We start from the raw sequence: 22,799 nt of genomic DNA on the forward strand, positions 1-22,799 counted from the left end.
GTACACGTCGTACTGCGGCGTACTCTATCGGTAAGTTCCGAATCGAATTCTGAAGTCGAAAAGCCGTCTACGTAATCTTCAACTTTAATTATTTACCGGTCTTCCTCATTCAGAATTATAAGTATCAGCAAATCGTTATTTGTAGTACTGCACCCTCGGTTTTTTCAAAGAAAATAACACATCGATCATGTCATCACAAGACGTCAAGTAACATTACGAAATATTGAAATTCCATGGATTAGAATAAACAAAGCTATAGAAAAATGTATTAGACTCGATAAGATTATTTAATCTTGGATCAGACAACAGGAATAATCATGAAAATGGCTACTGAAGAAAGTAAATTGTGCAAATGTCGAAACATTTGGACCTCGAAATGAAACGATAATAGGGGAAAAAAGTGTGTGAATAGGAAAGGAGTTGGAATGAATTCGTTCATCGGAAAGCCTCTTTCTAGTCTCGAATAAGTTTTTCCGCAACTTCTCTCGAAAAACCATCCATTATTATTTCTTTTATTACTAAAGTATTATTAACATATTTATAATAATAATAATAATAATAATAATAATAAATCGTTTCGTCAATATGGTCGTTATTGCACTGAGGTGTGTCCAAACATCAACAAGGCTGCTAATATAATTACATTTGAGATGTTATTGTCAACGAATATATTACCCAAAAAAGCATGATTCAAAATCCAATGGAGCTCAATAAAATAAGCAGTTTTTTTTACGATCGGATCAAAAATGTTTACAAATTGTAACAGAATGTTTCCAGCTCGTTTTACAAATCTCAACACCTCAATGAAGCCGCGTTTGTTTTTTGAGTACACTCCGATGACGAACATACGACAAAACTCCATTCCCCAATCGGTTTATACTATTTGAGATTGCGTTACTGGAGAAAGGACGAAGATCACATGTCTAGAGAGAGGGCCCAAATCATGAAAATTTTGCAGCCGTAGACCGACGAGTTGCAGCTGCTAACAGATCGGACACGGCGCCCAAACCATCATTCTTCCAATTCGTCCATTCTATTTCTCACTGCCATTTCAACGACCTCTAGACTCGGATAGTCGAGTTCTTTCACCAAGCACAGTACGGCCGAGAGGATATTCGAGTTCTGAAAACATTCGGACGAATTTATTAATCAAGTTCAGTGCGAGAAATTTTTAATGAAATTCGTGGAACGAAAAGAAAATCGGATGACGAGTTAGTTGCTCTTACCCTCGTAACTGGCCTTCGGTGGTAATAAAAATTGCATTTGTCCTTTTCCGAATGTCTCACCCAGCCCCCTTGGGATGCTGTCATTTCTCGATTTCGCGAGCTCGTTTCATCCTGCCAAGTAATTAAGGTTCTAATTACACATGTTAGAAGAAAGCAGAATAAATTGACGTGATTTAATAGTTCCTTTTTTTTCGTTATCCCTCTGATACTTATGAACCTACACAATTTCTCTTTCGTATTGAAAAATATGTTAATGCCACGTGCCTAAATTGTAAACTATACTCGTTCATGAATTGTTTCTGCCAGAGAGATGGATTGATTTTTTTTCTCGAGTGGAAGAGAGAGAGAGAGAGGGAGAAAGCAATGCTATTTTTCAAAATTTCGAACCTTTTTGAGCAAGATTTCTCTTTTGTTTTTTAAAAAGTGGCTCGGAGTGGCAATAATTTAATTGAATGCTCAAGGCGAAGGAATGAAAAGAACTGCGTCAAGTTTAGGATCGCAGTGACAGATCGCGTGCGAAGGTACGTGGGCGCTTACTCGGTCGACGATTGAATTGTTCTGATACAACGAGGCCGAGCTACGTTTTGGTAATTGTTGATCAGATTCCAACGGGTGCCGTCTGTCCTGGTAAGTGTGTTGGGGTTGTTGCTCGTCATAAACTAAAGCAGGCTCTCGTCTCTCGTCCGGATAATTCGTCGGAGGGTAGGACGTTCGTGGTGAAACGGCGGGCATTGCTTCTATTTGTCGATCAGTATTGGACCGCCGACTGCCAGCCTCGTTCTCTCCATTATCCGAGTAAGGGTAACTACGCCTACTGTTTAGTTCCAACGTATTCTCTCCGCCGTTGCCACTACTGTGTCTCCGTCTGCGGCAAAACCTTTCTGATTCTGTCCTCAGTTCCTGATCATCGTATTCCTATACATGCCACAAATATGAATGTGAAAAGAATAAATATTAACAATGGCTTTATCATCGAGACACACGTTCTTATTCCCTATGTGTGCAATTAATATATTTTTTCTTCGTCAGCATAAATACACGAAGATGATTCGTGATTTCAAGGAATTCAACAGTTTCGTTGGAGTTCGGTAAAAAAAAAAACAAAGAACTGACATGATTCCAGTTTGAAAAATCAATCTTCCAAAATTTAAATTAAAAAAAAAGAATACTGTAAAAACTAAGTTATGACATTCGGAAGATGCGAGCCTGGTAATTGCAGGAATAAAAAAATAGTTTTCACAGAAAGCGGTAATTCTATAGAGTGACATACCTCATAGTCGAAATGATTGTTTTGCGGCTGATTGTATTGAAAGGTTGGCGAAGCACACCAGTTTGCGTTTCTCCTATCATTCTCCTGATAATCATGAATAATTCGTTGTCCCTGTGTCGAATAACCCTGTTGATGCTTCAGTCCTTGAGTCTATAGACAGAAATGTGTTTTAAAAAGTGCAAAGGTGAGAAACAGTCTTGAAATATTTACTGGTCGGTTATTTCACCTGATTGCCAGAAGAGTTGTATCCTTTTCTTTGTTCAAAATCTGCATCGTTAGAACATTCAGGGATAACTTCCTGGAATAGGTGAAAATATAAGAATTGAAAAATTTGACGAATGTGTTACGCTAATGAGCAGAATGCAAAAGATACCTCTGGGCTTGGCGTATCTGAACAAGTCGGTGACGCATCCATATCCAATGGATGTACAAGTATTCTTCCTCTGGCCAAAGCATTTTGAATTTCTTCTGTGGTGACAACTTTGTCATCGAGTTTTTCAAGATTGGGCAAAGCTCGAAGAACAGCCAGACGGTACCTGCAATTTCAAAATGAATTAACAATAGTGTTTCAATGCACTGTGAATGTCATCGGGTCAAGGGCAGTAAGTCATTCTCACCCTTCTTGTTCGGCGCATGGATTTTCATCGAGCCACAGGTTACGTAGACTCAGCAAATTTTGAAGGTAACAGACTTCATTGAGGTCTTTAATGTTATTCTTTCGGACGAAAAGATCTCGCAGATTTAGGCAGTACTGGAAGTCGTTCAGTGTGTTGATGTTATTCACACTGTTAAAATTCAACAGAAAGACAAACACACAGTTCAGGCGACCAGACAACACCTTTATCACTGTTCAAACTTCTGTGACTACTCAATAAATTGCATGACAGAAACATCAATGTTTCATTATTTCAAATTATTTGCATGATACTTTAAAAAAGTTCTAATACAATACGCCAGTCTCTTTGAAATTCATAATCAATACTCGGTAATAAAGGAATGGTTATCGGATAAATTTTTACAGTGAATGGAATAAGTTTCAAACAAAAAGGTTGCTTCATTCAAATAGAAACAACAGCACTTAGATTTTTTTACCAATAGTTCATATGCAACTATTTTAATACAGTGTGTATAACGTAACTGTAGTTCACGTTAGAGGTGAGCAAATATTTTTTAAAATTAAGATATCGTTTCCATACAAGCTTACATCACATTAACTTATCAAACTTGTTGGTGAGTAACCATGCAAATATTGGTTGCAACCATAAAAATATCACAAAGTATAGGGGCTGGAAGAGAATTCTAGTGAATTAATTTTATACCAGCAATCATTGAAAAATTTATAAGGATGAATCGTAAGTGTTGTTTTGTATTAATATATAAGTTTTTTACCAGAATTATAGTGTAATCAAATTTATCTAAAACTTTTCTACTTTGACTTGAGCTTGTATAATTGAATCGAATAAAACTTACCTCAACGACAACACCTCAACTTTCTTCAAATTTCGTAGAATGCTGACATCCGTCAGTTCAGTACCCCTGTTGCAACCAAACAATGATTATTTAGGTTAAAGTAGCTTATCTTGAAATGACAGAGCGTGTGCGATGTAAAATAAATTATAATTATACTCTTAATGGAAAACTTGAATCATTCGTTTTATTTTTTTTAATAAAAGTTTTGATTTGGCTAAGAGTGTAATACGAAACATTGGGTCTTTAAAACAGGTTTCATACTTTGCGTTTTTCGTAAACGTGTTTTATATCTAATTTAAATAAGTAATAGCTGGCTGACAACTTCTAAAATAAGGTGAAATGAATGAACAAAGGTAGTTTTCAAATAACTTGCCAGCAATTAAGCTTCCTGACAGCTGTGAGGTCGGACACTCGGGTTCGAGCCACGACCATCTCCTCCGTCAATCTTACCATTCTCTTGGCATTAGGTTTGACAAACTATGGATTTTTATAACACAAATTCACTTGATTAATACGAAAGTTTCAAAGTTGAAGAGACAGTTGAAAAATCTCTTTTCAGGCCGATTTTTTACATTCAATTTTACTGACGAACCCAACTTAATCACTTCCACCACTTCCACACAACCTGCACTGGCTAACGGAGAATCGTCTTGGCTGGTTTGAGATTGCGTGCGCTATTCGCGCGAACTGCGCTACTGCCTTCACCACCTCCTCCCTGCCCGAAGCGCCCCTCCGTCACCGCACCGACCACTACCGATCCTCCATGCAGTCCCACTCACCACGTATACCACTTTACGTCCGTCATGCACGTGAACGCATGCTCAGCCTCTGACTGTGTTTACACTCTGGTTTTTACACGGCCAAACGTGCTCCAATGTTGTTATACCCACGCACTCGCACTTTTATCCTAGAAAAGGCATCGCCATGCAGAACGCGTAGAACGCGTAAGCGGACAACTCTTTTAAGATGCAATACTTTCGAGACTAATATGCTCAACGCTCATTTTTTTTATTTCCGAGAACAACATTTTTTGAACATTTTTAGCAAACACAAATTAAAATTTGGCTCAGCTCGCACGAAATTTTCACATAAATAGATTTTTGGCTTCATTCGTATTTGTCGTCATTATATATTTATCATTTTATTAGTTTCATCGAAATACTTTCAGTGTAGATTTTTATTGTTCTGTTAATTAGTTCACGGGCGTTAAAAAATTTAAGAATTCTTTTTTTATCGTCGCTTATTAGAGAAAGTGTGTTAAAACGAAATGTCACACGCTAATGAGTAATTTCTTCTGATCTAGATCGCGTAGTTTGATTCAAACGGTACAACTGTATAATAGCTTTTTTAAGGATTCATTGGGACCGTACTCGCGTAGATGTGGTGGCAAACTTTTCACTTTTTGATAACTATACACACATAATTATCATTATAAATTCCAATTAATGCCGACGACGAGCGGTTTGAGGAGAAACTTGCAATACGAGAACTTACATGTGGCTGAATCGAATCTCGATGAATAATAGTGACTAACATTTTTGTGTTAAAAATATTTTTCGGCCAGTGGAGAATCATTGTTTTTCCGCTAGGTGGCGTGAGCGTAGCGATTTTTCCTGTTATTATCGATATTCTTTCTTGGTTCTTTTTTGTATTTACTTTACTGATGAGAGGGTAGAAAGGGATAAGTTTTGAAAATTACTAATTTCCTAGATGGTGTTGAGATCACGATGTGTCACGTCAATGATTATTCATTTCCGATCAAGAAAAACTTCCTGCTTATAAAACGTCGAGTGACACTGAATCCGTATATGCCCAAAAAATCCCACGCGTCAAATCCACGGCGAGGTGACGCAGAGTCAATTTTAACTTTATTGCGTTGTTTGACAGCCACAGTATTATTGTTCATATCAGTTTGTGGATATATCTCATTGTTGGTAATTCATTACCGTATGCAACCCTTTGCAGCCCAAAGCGGCGAAAAAACGAAGTTTTTTGTATGTTTTTATTTTTATTGTAAAAATGACAAAATTTCTAGCCTTTCTAGCGCAAATAGCGACTCCTTGAAGTCCCTGAGACGCTTATCACTGTGCGATCGCTGCTGTACATATTTTTAAGGATATGGAAGCGCCTGGCATCGAAGAAGTAACTAGAAATCGAGCAGTGGAATCTCTGTTTTGCAAACTCTGTTTTTTTTGCTGTTTTCATTGCTATTTTTCTAATCGTATCACCATTTACCATTTTGTTTCCATTACACTTATAACAATCGCTTTTATTTTCACCGCATATAAACAATGAAATCGTTCGTACATACTACTAGGTTTTTTTACGATAATAAATTATTCGAACAGCGAATCATCTAATGTTATACAAACGGAAATTTTGAAGGCAACACATCCAACGAAAAAAATAGTATATTACACACCTAGGGCAGGAAAATAAGGAATGTCTCAGATCACATGTAATTGTCGGCCGAGGCGAAGCCGAGGCTGACAAACATGTGGTCTGAGGCTTTACTTTTTCCTGCCCGAGGTGTGTATACGATTTTTCTGTCCGACGCAGGCGGAATGCGGCAACTTCGGCCTGGAGGACAGAAAAAATGTATAAAATCCGTCAGTCAATTCGTTTTCAGTCATATTCGACTGCTCGATGATACTAGAATGAAGTTTTCGACGAGCTGGCACAAAAAATTTCATATTCGTCGTTCCTCCAGCGAGTACACGTTACTGCATATTTTTTTTACACGTTTTGCTATTTTAACTGTCGATTATAAATGTTTTTTTGCCACTTTCACTCAGGCCGCTCCACTCGTGTCGTCTGCAATCATCCGGAACGTTAATGTACGTGGCGCTACCCATAGTCATCATAGGAAAATTTATCTTCGGAAGATCTCTGTCCCGATGAGGGTAGTGATCTACTAGTTTCGCGGTCGGTAAAAAGACAGTTCGTTAATTTTTCCTCGGACACGCGGAAAATCGTGAATGATCAGTCGGTAAGATCGACCAGTAACACTCTTGCATATCGTACAGAGTGTCATAAAAAACAAAGAAACGAAGGATTTCGACCAATCCGTGACGTACAAGTTCGCTATCATGTAGGATGGAGCCACTTTATTGGCCGACATTTTAGCCGCTACGCGGCGGTGTGTCACACTCAATTCTACTTACAAGCCCTACTAATGCTGGAACGCCGACTCCGCGCACCGAAGAAAATCGTCGTTGTAGGTGCAGTTGTCTTTGTCCGAACAGAATCTGCTAAAAAATTATCTGACAGCGAGAACTAACCTCCAATATGGATGTGTCGCACGCCAGAAAACGATTTTCCGCTCGGACTGTACAATCATGCGCACAGGCATGCGCAGATCGGCGAGACAAGGAAGAGTTCATCTACAATCGCTTTTTCTGTCGGAACGTTTCGGCCCGTTACGACCTTATTATGGGAGATGGGAGTTTGTGTTCCAGTACTATTTCAATTCGTTCAATGATATGCGATGATATGCTAGAACGTCTGTAGCGGTTACTCATGTAGATAACGGTCAGAGGGCGCGGGAGGAAGCGATGGGCGAATGAATAGAAAGAGAAATAAAAACGTATCCAACAGAACTAGAGTGCAGCGATCTTCACGTTCACGTTCACGTTCAGTGTGTGTACCCAGCCAGTCTGGGACAGCGAGTTGTACCAGTTCATGGATCCGATAAATAAATGCCCTGTTGACCAATCGTATCGACAGTGTGGTGCGACACATTAACGTAGCAACTAAAAGAGCTAGCATATTGGATTCTTTGTTGTTGTTCCTTACGCACTTGATGTTTCTGGTAATTCACGTTTACCAGTCAAACAGACAATAAAAAATAAACAAAGAGGACATTTCCACACGTTTTTCGTATTCTTTCTCGTTCACGTGCGCGATTCGTGAAAGCACGAGTGATCGTCGAATTTATAGAGCAGAAAAAGAGTCACGTTCTTGAAATTGTGGCGTGACGAAGAGGAGAATATTATCAAGTGACGGAAAAATTAAGGGAGAAAGAGGAACGCGGTGAGACGAACAGTCGTCATCGACGGCACAATGACGACCAAGGAAAAATTCGATGCTGCTGTCAACGTCATAAAAAACCTGCCAAAAGATGGTAACACTTTCAAGGCCACATTTCAATCAGGAATGAATTATTTCTTGGCCGATTTTTCATCATTACGAAATGATTTCATTATGTGACAAAACGTACGTCCAGATTTTATTGGTGTTGAGACACGTTCGGACTTGATCCTATTAAAATTTTGCCAGTTCGTGGAACGAAAGGTGTCAATAACACACTTATAAATCATGCGATAGTTCGTGACGCGAGGCAAAATGTGTAAAATCTCACGAGTAGAAAAAAAATCTCCGTTCGGAAGCCTCTTTTTTTTTGTTTTTTGCGCATCCGCAATAAAGTAGGACTTTGATATTCCAAAGTCCGCGCTATCTACCAATAACGACGGTGACGGAACTTTCGTCAATTTGTTTTTCTCGCGTACCTACCACTTGAGACATTCGTACGTTCGCACTTTTTTTTTTTTTTACGCGAGTGTAAGTGCGAGCTGTCACCCTCGATATCTCAGTTTTACGCCCTCTGCAAACCTCTTCAATTCCTATTGACGTTTTTTTTTCTCGCAAATTCATTCATTTTCGGAATTAAGTTTTGTCTATGGAAAAATATTGTACGAATTCGAACGACATCAGGCAAATTTTGAGGTTATATTTTAACTCTCAACTCATTAACTCTCGCAAGTAAACTCTACGAGTGAATGACGTTCTCTTTCCCTCTTCTTGCGGTTAACCTGAATATTAAGTTACTTTTATTCGCCGTCGAAGATATCGAGACTTGGGCAAGGAAAAAATTCTGATTTTATGATTTTTGGAACGGTCCGGTCGAGCTTCGAAAAAAAAACAATATCGAAACGTTTTTTTTTAATTTTCTGTTTGTAAACAAAATAAAAAACTCGATCGAAATAAAAAACTAAAATATCGATCTATCGAGTTGCTATATAAATAATTAGAATCAAGAATTTGCTCCTGCTTCGTTGAACGACGAATATTGGTTTTTCGATCGGACGAAATTTAAAGCAAAATCAAGAGGCAAAATCCATTCAACTTTTCTTTGTTTTTGAAGGATAAAAAGTAGGGAAATGTTCAGAATGTCGTTTCGTCGATCTGACCGATGAGATTAAGGTTTGTGACACCGATATCCACGACGTCACGTTTCTTATCGTTGAATATACAAAAAATCGAGGCTTTCAAAGCCGGAGCTTTTGTCGTGTAAGCTTATGATGCATGATCGAGGAGTTGCAAGAGAATTCATTTGCATTTGAACGAGTTTCCGGGGCATGATGAGCGTATTCACTTTCGAGTTTGTTTGAGAATTTTTTTTATGAAATTAAAATGTTTGTTTTGAGCGTCGTTGGAGCTGTTAATGTACGCAGGAGCGAGGATCAACTGGCGTGCTCGAAAGTTCGCGAGATCAAGGACATTTGCTTTTGCTAAAAGGTCGTAAGAAAATGAAAGGCCAAAATGACATTTACGATCGATTTATTCCGAAATTTTTTCACGAAAAAAATACCAAATAACTGTCGTTAGATAATAAACGCCGTTTTACGAGGGAGAGGAATGATCAGAATTTTACGAGTTTTCTCGTTCCTCGGAACTCATTAATAATCTGAGAAAAACCGGTTTTTCACTAATTACGTAATAATATTGTTCGAACATAACCACAAAATTATCATTCTAGTGTCACGCGATTAGAATGATTTAATGGAAGGATGATTCCAACAATAATATTGCCTACGAGTTGTCAACGAATTCGGTGTGTATCGAGGCGCACGGAAAACAACAGAATCCGCAGTTCCCCCAAGGTCAACCGTTTCCGTGCGCTCTCTCGTACTTTTTTGTCGCAGTCCCGTTTACCAAAAGGATGGTATACTGTCACAAAAATCCTGAATCGCGCGTGGTAAAATGCATGCGAGATTGGCCGCAGGCTAAAACTCCCCCCCCCCCCCCCCCCCCACGCGATTTGCACGACTCGTTGTTTCCGAGGGAATTTCACTTTCCGAGGTCTGTTGTGAGCCGATACTCTTGACGGCTCTTCGTATCGTGGAAGATGCGCGAAATCCACTTTCCATCATGATCCGAGACCCGTTGGCCTTTCTCGTTCTTCTTTCGACAAACGTCACGTTTTTTTGAATCCACCGTCCGCCGCAGAACGGCCGTTTTGTTTTTCTTTGTTCTCGTTCGCTGTGCTACACATTTCGGTGACGTATGCAGCGGTGGCGGCAGCGGTGGCGGCAGCGAGAACGAAAAATGTGCTCTAACGTCGTTCCAACTTGTACTCACTCAATTGCTTCTTTCTCACGAGACAATCATTATTCATCTCGCCGTTGAAAACTTTCACAAACTTCGCGTGCGTTATTCCACGCTGGAAATTGGAAAGCGAACAATTTATGTGCGATAATCCACACAAAACTGAACGCCTCCCCCACCACTCCCGACTCTCGGCGCGTTGCGCGAAGCCTCAATTAGACCGAATAACAAGCTTTTTTCAATTCGTCCAATTCAGAACCTTTCAAGGCCGATCTTCTTTTCTTCGATAAAAAAAAAAAAAAAAAAAAAAAAAAAAAAAAAAAACAACGAAAATTCAAGCGATTTTGAATCATCGCACTCGATCACTCTTCTTTTCGCTGAAATGTTTCAACGCGAACGTAAAAATTTGGCAAAAATAAGCCATGAAATACGGTGACGTCGGCAAGGTTCCCCCCATTGCCACTGAATTTTTCGTGTGAATTTAGTCAACGAGTTTTTCGCTCAACCGCAGTCGTACCTCACCGAAATCTTGAATCCTCGAAGAACGTGAGAAACGATGAAAAAAGGAATGAAAAATTGACTGATTTTGTTTTTTAAATTTCAGGTGCATATCAACCGAGCAACGAGCTCTCGTTACGTTTTTACTCGTACTACAAACAAGCGACCGAAGGTCCTTGCCAGAAGCCGAAACCTGCGTTCTGGGAAGTGGTGAAAAAGGCTAAGTGGGATGCGTGGAATCGTTTAGGGAATATGAGCCGTAACGAAGCCATGGAGAACTATGTCGAAGAATTGAAAAAGGTGAGTCGCTTCCTTCCCCGAATTTCTAGTTCGCGATTTACTTATCGGACGAATACACAATGTTTCCTCTTGTTATTCCGCGTGATGCAAGCGTCGTGCCTGAATCCACGAACGCGAACGACTTTCGTGAAGGTCAACGGAGGACTGGCTCTTTGAGAAAAATATTCACTCGTCTTTCTCTTATTCTCATATTTATTTCTAACTTATTTTCGTCCTTGTATTCGTCGCTTCAAAACTAAAAATCTTGTCCTCTGCTCACAGATCGTCGAGACAATGTCCTATACCGACAACGTCGAGAATTTCCTCGTCAGCTTAGATTCGTTTTATGAGAACGTGCCTGCCGAAGATTTGGAACTTTTGGTCGGTCCTGTTCTCGAACGAATACGATCGCAGCCCGGCTCACCGTTGTCCAGCTCACCTCTAGGTACGCACAGTGTTTTCTTACTAAATGCGAAGTTGAAAAAAATTGGTAGCCTTTTTACTTACCGTTTCGTGCATCAATTGGTGGGGCTTGATCGTCGGTGGGAACTTGGAGGATTATATTAAGGGAGCAATGGACCGGGTATTTGCTCGTGAAAGGGAAAGCGACTTCAACATTTTTCGTCCTTTTTTTATTATTATTATTTGTTAAAGCAGAAATCATTTTTTCTCCCTTTCGTTGTCAAGGTTCCAGAGAAACGTCGCCGCACAGAGTGAAAAATGGGAGTAACAACACTTCGAGGAGAATAACGAGCAGCCTCGAAACAAGCCCTGCGACTAGTCATAGCGCCAGTCCCCTGCCGCCTGATACCGATGGCGAAGACGAAGAGTTCAAAGACACGATTGAAGTGAGTAGTTAACGACGCTGAAGTTTCCAACGTTGGAGTCCAACGAAATGAACGAAAAAAACGTTCGTAATTCGCCAATTTTTTATTTCACGAATCGTTGGTGCAGCTTGAAAAACTACGAATCGCAAATTTGGCAGGGAACGAAATAGGAGAATTACTGGAATTATTGGAGAGTTTTTTTTTATCATTTCGTTGGGCTCCAACGTTGGAAACTTCAGCGTCATAGTAGTTAAGGTAACTCCTCTGTACTGCATGCTAGTCAAATGAGTGCTAAATTTTAAAAACGCTTTTAGACCAAGTTCAACGTACCGATTAAACTTATTGTCAGTAGATATGTATTCAAGTATATTTTATTAACGTGATAAAATATTTAAAATGATAGTTTTGCAAAACTATCAACTGATGGATGCAAATTTCCATGATGACACATTTTCACAGCTATTTTTCAAAGAATCATCTGCACCAAGTCTCATTTTGTTCCTCAACTGATCCTCTACGAATTCACCACGCAGATTTTCCTTTAAATTCATTCCTTCAGAAATTATGAATGATAAAGTTTTTTCACTTAATGAACAATTAGCTGCAACAGCGAAGCGATCGAGTTAAAAAAAACAACTACATGGTGGATTGATAGAGGACCGGTTGACGAACGAAATGAGACTCGTTGCAATAAAATCGATGAAAAAACGCAGATAATTCTTTGAAAAATACCAGTGAAAATGTGCCAGCGTGGAAATTGCATTTATCAGTTGATGCTTTTGCAAAACTAGCGTTTTTAATATTTTCACATCTTAATAAGATATGTTGTAATACAAATCCACCAACAATACATTTAATCGATACGTTAAACTTGGTCTAAAAGCGTTTTTTAAATTTAGCACTCATTTGACCAGCATGCGGTACAGGAGTTGCTTAAATTTCAGCTTGATGGAAAAAATGATATTTGAAAAAAAGAACAAGGAAAGCAACAAGGGATTTGAGGCTTCTCGAACGCGGACGAAAATAGTTGATAAATGTTGTGTTTTGCGCTCCTCGCCTGGAAGAGTTGATGGTTTACGCCTTTTCCTTGTTGCAGATAGCCCCGGAGCAATATCCGAACGAATCGAGCAAGTCTTCCATCAGCGTGGCGCAAACTTCGTGCCCACCGAGTACCTTACAGCCCGAGAAACAGTTGAACGGGAGACACAGTAAAAAGAGCATGAACTTCGGGGAAGCAACACCTCTGACGAACGGCCATCACGGTTTAACGAACGGAGAGTCGGGCCAAGAAAGTTTGCCAGAGTTGAAACACAACGAGAGAGGGAGAACGCGAGAAAAACGCGAAGAAAATCGAATGAACGATGAATTTATCAACCATATCTCTACCACCGTGCAAAATCTTCAGAAAGATCTGGACAGGATAACTGGACGAGTACGATGTCTCGAGGGGCAGACCCTTAAAGCCCTCGCTCCTGTACCGGTTGGTAGTTCACTTATTTCAAGTCTGTTTCACTCGTTTGTAGAACGACCAGTGCTCAAACGTCGTCCAAATTTTTACAAAACGCCCCTGACCATTGAGTTCGACGATTTTCAAAAATATTTTACATTTCCCAAGCTTCTTCCACGATCTCCATGGAACTCTGTAAACATTGAGCGTGATGCGATTCAATCTGTGACAATACCAAAATTAAATTCTGCCTTTTTGGTTGCAGGAACATTCCAAAAAGCAAATAGCACCTCGGTGGTGGCCACTACCGGAGTGTTCTCCCCGGATCTTTGCACTGATGATTGTCTGGCCGTTCGTCGTTCAGATTCTGACGTCTTACGTTCGACGCAATCGCCAACGAACGCTGTGATTTTTCTCCATTTCTTCTTCACTCTTTAAACCGACTTAACGTCACGAAAATCAAAGGAAAGCCTAGATTTTTCTCTAACCACACGGGATTGAGCATCAATTCCATTTGTGTAAATATATATCAGATTTATCGGCTTAGATAAGAGATGAAAAAGTAAAAAGATAATAAAATATGTGCACCTGATAGCCGAAAATTCGTACGACGAACGAATTTGAAAAACGAGTGATTACGAATCGAAGCAAGAAATATATATCGAGGAAATACGCAAAGCTCAATTCGTTTAATATTCGTAAAAAAAAAAATTTATAAAAAGTTATTTTAAACAAATAACGAAAACAAACGACAAATAGTAATAGAATAACAGGATTTGTTCGAAGACGAAGAACGAGTGTTTCGTTTATTCTGATCATGTTGCTCCACTCAGATCTCTGCAAGGTTCAATATTTCCAATCGACGTATCACGATCGATAAAACAAATGTGCGGTTGAGATAACGATTTGTAAACGATCGCGACGGATACGTCTAAAAACAAAGCTGTCAAAAACGTTACCAGGAATATAATCACGAGAAAATGCCAATTTTTACATTGAGATAATCTCGCTAATTGAATTTATACATAAAATCTCTTTATTCACGATTAACAAACAACGTCGAGTCATATTAAATATACAAAATCGACGATGCGTCGCTAAATACACGAATTTTACGGATCTTTGAGTCTCATGCGCGAATCCAAACGTTCAATGATTATATTCAATCGCCGACAACGCTCTAAATTTAATATCATACACACAATTGTCCATCAAAGCAGAATGAGACCGTAATTTTAGTTTTTCTCCTGTACTTCGTTTCATTAAGGGCGGGGTAACGTCAATTCGGTGAAAAAATTTTACGAATTTTTTTAGACGCCAAGAATAATACAAATCTATTTTATTGATTGCGATATCATAATACAATATATGAACAAGATTTCCTGAATTTTTAAAACTCGAATATCAATAATTAACTCGGTGGTAGCAGAGGCACTTTGGAAAAAAGTTGTCCACCGGTGAACAGTGTAAATCGAAATCTACTCGACCGAGCCTTCTGAAATTTGGCATATGTTACTTCCTCACACAATTGACCAGGCATCTGCGAGAGCTTTTTTCCAATTTTTAATAGTTAATAATCTCACGATAACAAATAGCCTCATTTTTAGTCGAAAATCAGTGTTTTCACTTGCAAGTGTCACAAAAAATGCAAAAAATCGAAGAAAAAAAATCCGCTCGCAGCTACCTTTGTCAATTGTGTAAGGAAGTGCGATGCCAAATTTCAAAAGGATCGGTCGAGTAGATTTCGATTTATCCTGTTCACCAATCGACAACTTTTTTCTGAAGTTCCTCCGAAGACTTGCAGCATCTAAAAAATTATTAAAATTGGGCCTTTTTTCCATCGAATAAACGTTACCCCGTCCTTAAGGAGTCAGTACCAGAAAATATGTGAATTTGAAGAATTTGTATAATTTTCGGTGTCACGAACATGTTATAATGGATTTTAAAAAATTATATGTTTATTTATATTTGTATGTATCAAATATGCATCCATAGTGTTTGAAAATAATTTCAATTGTTTATTTCACAGAGAATGTGTTGTAAAATTGTTTGATCCAACGTGCAACCAATATAATTGTAATATAGTTTATATACACGATAATTGTAGTATTTACGTGGGATAAGCAGAATTTTTGTATTCATGTATATCATTCGTTATCGGTTTAGAAAATAGACGTCAATTGTTACACAATGAAGTGTCTTATCATTATTCACGAACCCTGCAAATGAGGAGAATCCAAATAATAAAATAATCGCAAATTCGCTAAAAATTGACAGGAAATAAATGGAGATGAAGATTTTTCTGCCTTTATTGGTTTTTTTAAAACTCTTTTCGTATTTGAAAATCCATTATCTTATCCGAACATGATTGGTCGACCGTTTACCACAAAGAAAGTGCCAACGTTCGATATTTCTTATCTTCGTCGAATGTAAATAAAATATTCTCAGATACGCCGTTTCGCTAATTTCACGGATGAGAACAAAAGTTATTGGTGTGGGTAGTTTTATTGAAAAGAATTTACTCAACACGTGATAAATGGGAGTCTTGACATTCGACGAACACGGAGGCATCGTGAATCCATCGACACTTGTTCTCGTTCGTACGGAAAGTTGCCAATACGACTGCGAATGCGGCAAGTTCACTTTTGTTCGTCCAAGTTCTTCCGGTCCGTTATACTGACTCTGACTGTTATGCGGTTCGAATTCGAATTTAAATATTCGCCAAGACCGAAAAACACGAATATTGAATGATCGAAAACTTTTTATAAAACAGAGCCGAGAAACTATATTTCAAATAATCAATTAAAAAAGCATTGGTTCTAAAAAAAAAAAATTCGTTTAACAATGAAAATTCGGGAGGATCCGTCGTTCGAGATTTACAATAGCAATTATTTGATCGATAAATTCAATACAGATGATGTAACGCGACGAAATAAAGTATTTGTGTGAAAGCTCACAGAAGCAGGAAAATAAACATTGATCGAAAAGGTTAGGAAGTCGAGGAAGGGTTTTCGTAAGTATTCGAGCATCCCCTGAACCATTACGCCTTGAGCGAAGTTTGTTTTCTTTACGAGCGAATCATAATAATAATCGAGCATAAAATAAAAAAGATGATTATCGACTCTCATTGATAAATAAGTCAATCGAGTGCTTGGTTGGGTCGAGTGACAGCTCGAAACGGGGGAGAACAGCACAAGTAACATTTTCATCTCGGTTAATATTTCTATCGTTAAAAACACAAAATCCTTAATAACCAATGAATTTATTTTGTGCTATGAATTGAAAAAAATAAAATAATTTCACTATTGTAAAAGGTTGGCAGTTGTTATTAGAACATTTATAACTTTCTATCGCAAAGGACAACCGATTGAGAAACACGATCGTCGAATAACACGTCGAATTCATCGAACGAAAAAATCGGAACAAAGTGAATATTTAACGTATTCGGAAATTTTCGTGAGTGTTCGGGCAGCCAATGAGAGAGCGCGTCCCAAATGTGTTTTCACAGCCGGTCGAGCATACGAGATTTCCATTCGAAGCGCAGTATTCCACAGGTTGCGGATCGGACGCGCAAGGGAGCCTCTTTCATCGATGTTTGCTTGTTATATTCGTCTGACACGTCTATTCGCGGCTCTAGACATCAACGAGTCGCGAATAGCACGTTAAAAAGTGATAAGAATTTTTTGAAAGGACTAATAAGCCAAAACGAATATTTGAGATAAACGTCGGCGTTTTAATTCGAGCGAGTTTAAGGGAGGAAGAGAAGAGAATAAAACAAAATAAAGGGGAAAAGTACGAGCGAGAGAAATGGAGTTTGGCTTGGTGGGGATTCTCATTACGGTACTAGCAGCCTCGCGTAACCTTCACGCCGAGCATATCGATCTTGGCAATGTTATATTCGCAAATGTGGTGAGTTTAAGGCAATCTTTCAAATCATCAAACTCGAATGATATTCACCAATTGGTGAATCGTTCCCCCTTTTCTTCTCGGCTCGAGCCTTTGCAAAATGAACTTAACCCCCACCTGTCACTCACTACACACTTTCACTTTTAAATACCATCCAATCGAACTTTTTTATCTTAACACATTACTAAAAACGAGTTTTTTGTCGTATACCGCGCCGCTCGATTCGGCCTTTCTACGCGTACGAACATTTTTTTGACTCGGTGAAATTCGACCCATTTCGTTCGTTGGTATATTCAATCCCCTACGTCCCTATATGTTGATATTCCACTTCTCGGCGGCATACATGAACTTCTCCGTGAGCCAATCAGCTCCCGCAAGCCCAAAAATATAACGTGTGCAGAAAGGGGGAGAGAGAGAGAGAGAGAGAGAGACGAAATACACACGGGAAGGAAATAAAACTTTGACAATTTTATAAACAACCTGAGCAAAATCCTGAAATAATTCGACTAAAATAATCCCCTATTTAAAATCCCAAGTTTTTCCATTAAAAGGAAAGGCTATGAAGAAAAATATTTGACGAAATTTTGGCATCGGAGTGTTTCAAATATTTTTACGAAAGTGAAACGGACCGCTGTACACTTTGCTCAAAACGTCACATTGCGCGACGGTATTATTTCGAACAGCTTGAGGAAAATTAATATTATTTTAATCGTCGCCAAATTTATTGCTTGGTAAATGAACGATATTATTATTGTTCGCACTGATATCCTTTCAGAGAAACGACAAATATCATTTTTCAGATTAACTTTGTCTTTAGCGCCGAATTTTTTTTTTTTTTTTACTTTAAATTTCGTTTCTGATAACACTTGCAAACGAAAAACGTGTCTTCACAAAACGTAAGCATATTAAGTTTCGGAAAGCCAATTATAATGGAACAAAAAAACGCATTCAAGGAGTGGGAGCCGAGATTTTTGGGGATGAAATAGTTTTTTATTTATTGTTTGAATAAAAAATAGATTGATACGTCGAAGATAGGCATTTCCGTCCAAAAAATTAGCGGTCGTATTGCACCCGTGTGTGCTCGTACCATTTTAAAAATGATTGCGACAGATGTTCTTTCGAATGGTGTATCAATCGAGATTAATCGGATAATGATTTTTCAAACAACAACGTCAATGTTTTCAATCGCTGTAAATAACATAGCTGAGATCACTAGCACAAGGCCGAGAATGTCAAGATCAAACATCACGACAAAGAAAGTAATCCTTGTTGGTAATGATAAGAGTTTCAAATGTGTTTATCTACACCATTGTAATGTTTAAGTTTTTAACTGTTCAAATTGGTGACAAGGCTATAATGATCTGAATCAAATAGAATTAGAATCAAAACGACAGTAATAAAACGTTGAAGAATAACAAGCGATCGAAATACGACGACGGTTGAGACCGGCACGTGCTCGTCTCAAGTTCACTCTCGTTGCATAGGTTATAAAGCAAAATTCTTGATATTTTTCCATATAAATTTCTAATGTGTCAATAAATTTTCATCAAATATTCAAAGTAACAAAGTTAAGCGTACAAGCATATTAAATGTACACAAAAATCGGAATGATGCAGACCTGAATGTACTCGTAATTTCTTTTCTTCGGCGCGTTCCATTTTTCTGCTCGCAAACGCTCGGTCATCGTCATAAAGATTAAAACAATGGGCAACTCGATACTGTGTTCACGGCAAAAACGTAAATATTTGGTACACTGTCATACGATTGATAACAAAAACATGACACAAACACACCGGCACAACGTCTGAAGCACTGGAATGGCCGGCCGGAATGGCCGTTACATCGTTCATTTTGAAGTGCGCTGTAACGGTTGCGTCTCGAACTAAAATGACAATTGTGCTGCCCTCCAAAACATTCGGCAACACAACGATAAAAAAAACGCTGTATGCGATAACTCTCCTTTCACTGTTAATCCTGAATTTCGAGCGAAAATTTGTGAAAAATATAGTGTTGACGATAAATTTATAAATCGTGCAAAATAAAGAAACTCGTGAACATTTTTTTCCTGCAGTTATTCCGACACGGAGATCGAACACCGGTTGATCCATATCCGAACGATCCGTACAACGATGAGTCGCTGTGGCCCGTGCCGTTTGGCCAGTTAACAACCGTAAGAATATCAAGGACATATGATACATATTTTGCAAGACGCAGTAGTGAAAATAGCATAGAACTTTCGGCAGCAGAAATCAGATACGTTTTCAATCTCAGCAAATGATGAAAAAAAAAAATAAAAAAAATTCATTCCGCTCGAAATATTCGAGGGGGAAGAGATAACTTTTTTCATTTTAAACGTACGAGCACAGACGCTGATAACGTGGCAAAAAAAATCCACAATAAAGCACACGAAGAATTGTGTTATCGTAACGAGATATTTACATTTCAATTTCTATAATTGGGGGAAAAAATTAGCATCCTCGGCTTATCTTGACTAATTAATTTTCGGATGTCACGTCAATAACTGAGTGGCCGTTCGGAATTAATTTCTTGTTTCAATTTCGTCGCAACTTTGAATATCAAACAAAAAAAAGTGAACATAAAAATGAATTTTTTATGACTAAAAAAAAATCACGGAAATCGTAAAAATTGAAATCATCCACATTCGTTCGAAACCGTTTTTTTTCATTCTGTCCTCTCATATCACTAGAACTGTTAGACGAATTGACGATAAAAATACATAGAAAAAAAACTTTCAAGTCATTCCGAAATGACGACGAATACTAACTTTTCACGCGTTTTGAAAAAAAAAAAAAAAACTGAACAGTTGGGACAACACGAGCATTTGTTGCTCGGTCGCTGGCTACGTAATCGTTACGAGAATCTTTTGTCCGACACTTATTCGCTGCACGATGTATACGTGATGAGCACGGATTTCGATCGTACATTGATGTCGGCTGAAGCGAATCTCGCCGGTTTATATCCACCGCATGGAAAACAAATTTGGGATTCGGACATAAAATGGATGCCGATCCCTGTTCACACGGTCCCTCTCACACAAGATCATTTACTGGCAGGGAAGAAATATTGTCCGAGATACGATCATGAAATGAACAAAGTTTTACAGTCGCCCGAGATGAAACGAATACAAAAAGAAAATTCCCAACTGTTCGATTACATCTCGAAAAAATCAGGACGAAAAATCGACGGTTTGCAAAATCTCGAATATCTTTACAACACACTCTGGATCGAGGTATGTGAATCGATTTTCTCAAATTTCTATTACTTTCCTTTTTTTTTTTACTGAATTTTGAAAATATTAGAAAAGTATAAATCATGGGATTCGATCGAATTCTCTTCGCGACTGAATAATCTTACTGGAATAACGTTTTTTGAGGTTATGGTTCGTAATGTTTTCTAGTTCAGTACTGAAATGAGTAATAAATAATTTCCAGAGCCGATACAACAAAACCTTACCGCCGTGGACGCAATCGGTATATCCGGAAAAAATGGAACCGTTGGCACGTTTTAGTTTTAGACTCCAAGCCTACAACAAAATTTTGCAGAGGTTGAAATCAGGTGAGCCGAGTTTCGACGCTTCGGACGACAGTTCAGGCGTTCCACGTTTTTCACGAGCATCTCGATTAAAAAATGTTCAGGACCCTTACTCGGAGAGATAATCGAGCACATGAAAGAAAAGTCGAAAAATGCGATGGTGCCCGATCGCAAAGTTTGGATGTACAGCGCCCACGACGACACCATCGCCAATTTTTTGATGACCTTGAATATTTTCGACACTCACTGTCCACCTTACGCTGCCGCGGTGCTTCTCGAACTGCGAGAGGATCCGAAAGGGAAACACGTCGTCACCGTAAGTCCGTTCAAATCGTCAGCAGATTCATTGAAAATACTGTCACCTCTTTTTGACATGCTCGCAAATTTTGTTCTCAAGGTTTTTTACAAAAACACAACCGACGAGCCGAAACTTCTGACGATTCCGGGATGTCTGGCTGCGTGCCCATTGCAAGATTTCATCAAACTTACTAAATCCGTTGTACCAGAAAATTGGGAAAAAGAATGTCTGATGGACGCCTCGATGTACGGATACAATGTCAGTAACTCAGCCATAATCGGTAAGCTAACATTTTTTTTTACGATCCTCTGATCCGGATCGTAATTTTTTTCTTTTTAAATTTCGCAATCGTTTCACGAAATCATCTTTTTGGATGTGTGCACTTTGAATATCGTTTCGAATTTATTTTGCAGCGATACTTTCCTGGTCGGTGCTCTTCCTAGTCGTCCTCATTTTGCTCATCTTCGGTTTCATATATTCCCAACACAGGCGTGAAAATAGTCAGTATTATTTGCGACTATCGACTGATCCGATTTAAAGAATTTCGGATGAGCATTTTACAGAGCATTTTTAAAGCATTTTCGGAGATAAATATGAAGAAGAATATGCGGCGTGATAATGGATTTCGTTCTTCAATTTCATAAGTTGAATCACCATCAGAAGCATTTATCGAAATCCAAAAGAAATGACAGAGCTGGCGTACCAGATTTTTTATCCTCTTTTACAAATGTTGAAACAATCATTGGATTTTTATTGGTCTAAGAAAAATTTTACGATCCACGTCTATTTTTGGATACGACAAAATTTCGTTTTTATGGTTAAAGTCATTCTGCCGCTTTTTATTTACAAAATTCTTGAAAACCGGATTGAAGCGATTTTTTTAAATCCGTAAAGTTTGAATTTCGGTTCAGTTTACAATATTTTTTATTGTCTCTCTCCCTCTTTTGTCATCTCGATGGTGTGTCGGTTAACTTGGGACTGTGATTGTTTGCTAACGAAAAAATTGAGGCTGCAATTGAACGAGGGTGCGACCGACTGGGGCGTTCACACCATTTGAAGCGTTTGGTTCGACGTTGGCTCACAACGCTCCTATCGATGTGAGCGCCCAAATCGAAGGCACCTCAAACAGATCTAAGAAAATAGTGAAAATATATATTTTATTTTAATACACGACGACGTATAATAGTCAAATAGAATGAAATCATGTTGAAAGAGACCAAATAACTGAGTTAAATGCGTTGTTTGGTAGGACTAGCGAAATCTCAATCAATTTCATTTACTTTGTACATTATTATTATTATTTCAAATTGTTATGAAAACGAAAGCGATCATCACCAAACAAACATAATATATATTTATACTCCGAGGTTCGACGAATGAATTTTCACGAAGAAATGTCATTCCACACTCGTAGCTAGTTAATAAAGTATTGTGATTTAGTACTAAAAATTGTTTCCAAATTGAAAAGAAAGAAAAAAACCAAAAAATCAATTAATAAATATCGTTGTGCATAATGAAAAAGACACGAGAAAAAACAGTTTCATATCGAATCCTTATATCCACTTTAGTAATAAAACGTCAAATTAATTTTGTTTAACCCTTAATAGTCACACAGGGTATATTGGACCCCAGCCCTTTTTCGACCGACGATACCAAATAGAAATTTCGAGAAAGTGGGACTTGTGGTGTCCTCGGTCGA

The 22,799-nt window shown here is 38.4% G+C and overlaps 3 protein-coding genes across 7 annotated transcripts; 2 read left to right on the plus strand and 1 right to left on the minus strand.

Moving 5' to 3' along the window:
- Positions 1 to 480: 480 nt before the first annotated feature.
- Positions 481 to 20,057, minus strand: LOC122414249 (uncharacterized). Of its 3 annotated transcripts, none has more exons than XM_043425337.1 (10): positions 18,869 to 20,057; positions 4,340 to 4,443; positions 3,967 to 4,032; positions 3,114 to 3,281; positions 2,870 to 3,032; positions 2,723 to 2,794; positions 2,497 to 2,646; positions 1,764 to 2,141; positions 1,227 to 1,337; positions 481 to 1,122 (listed from the first exon to the last, which is right to left on the minus strand). In XM_043425337.1, the coding sequence occupies exons 1-10, from the start codon at positions 18,938 to 18,940 to the stop codon at positions 1,012 to 1,014; spliced, it is 1,395 nt and encodes a 464-aa protein (XP_043281272.1). In that variant the 5' UTR covers positions 18,941 to 20,057; the 3' UTR covers positions 481 to 1,011. The 3 variants fall into 3 exon arrangements, with proteins under 3 accessions (XP_043281272.1, XP_043281273.1, XP_043281275.1); XM_043425338.1 differs by having other exon boundaries at positions 4,340 to 4,873; positions 18,869 to 20,054; XM_043425340.1 differs by lacking the exon at positions 18,869 to 20,057 and adding an exon at positions 4,559 to 5,506.
- Positions 7,552 to 15,535, plus strand: LOC122414253 (acyl-CoA-binding domain-containing protein 5). Of its 3 annotated transcripts, none has more exons than XM_043425347.1 (6): positions 7,552 to 8,089; positions 10,898 to 11,091; positions 11,353 to 11,515; positions 11,758 to 11,918; positions 12,994 to 13,377; positions 13,610 to 15,535. In XM_043425347.1, the coding sequence occupies exons 1-6, from the start codon at positions 8,029 to 8,031 to the stop codon at positions 13,751 to 13,753; spliced, it is 1,107 nt and encodes a 368-aa protein (XP_043281282.1). In that variant the 5' UTR covers positions 7,552 to 8,028; the 3' UTR covers positions 13,754 to 15,535. The 3 variants fall into 3 exon arrangements, with proteins under 3 accessions (XP_043281282.1, XP_043281285.1, XP_043281284.1); XM_043425350.1 differs by lacking the exon at positions 7,552 to 8,089 and adding an exon at positions 8,559 to 8,691; XM_043425349.1 differs by lacking the exon at positions 7,552 to 8,089 and adding an exon at positions 10,611 to 10,839.
- On the plus strand, positions 16,727 to 22,621 carry LOC122414250 (lysosomal acid phosphatase-like). Its single transcript, XM_043425341.1, has 7 exons — positions 16,727 to 17,253; positions 19,322 to 19,420; positions 20,075 to 20,500; positions 20,703 to 20,826; positions 20,907 to 21,118; positions 21,200 to 21,380; positions 21,514 to 22,621. The coding sequence occupies exons 1-7, from the start codon at positions 17,152 to 17,154 to the stop codon at positions 21,636 to 21,638; spliced, it is 1,269 nt and encodes a 422-aa protein (XP_043281276.1). The 5' UTR covers positions 16,727 to 17,151; the 3' UTR covers positions 21,639 to 22,621.
- Positions 22,622 to 22,799: the final 178 nt, after the last annotated feature.

The sequence above is a fragment of the Venturia canescens genome, chromosome 7, assembly GCF_019457755.1.
Source record: "Venturia canescens isolate UGA chromosome 7, ASM1945775v1, whole genome shotgun sequence".
In the NCBI taxonomy this organism is placed as follows: domain Eukaryota; kingdom Metazoa; phylum Arthropoda; class Insecta; order Hymenoptera; family Ichneumonidae; genus Venturia; species Venturia canescens.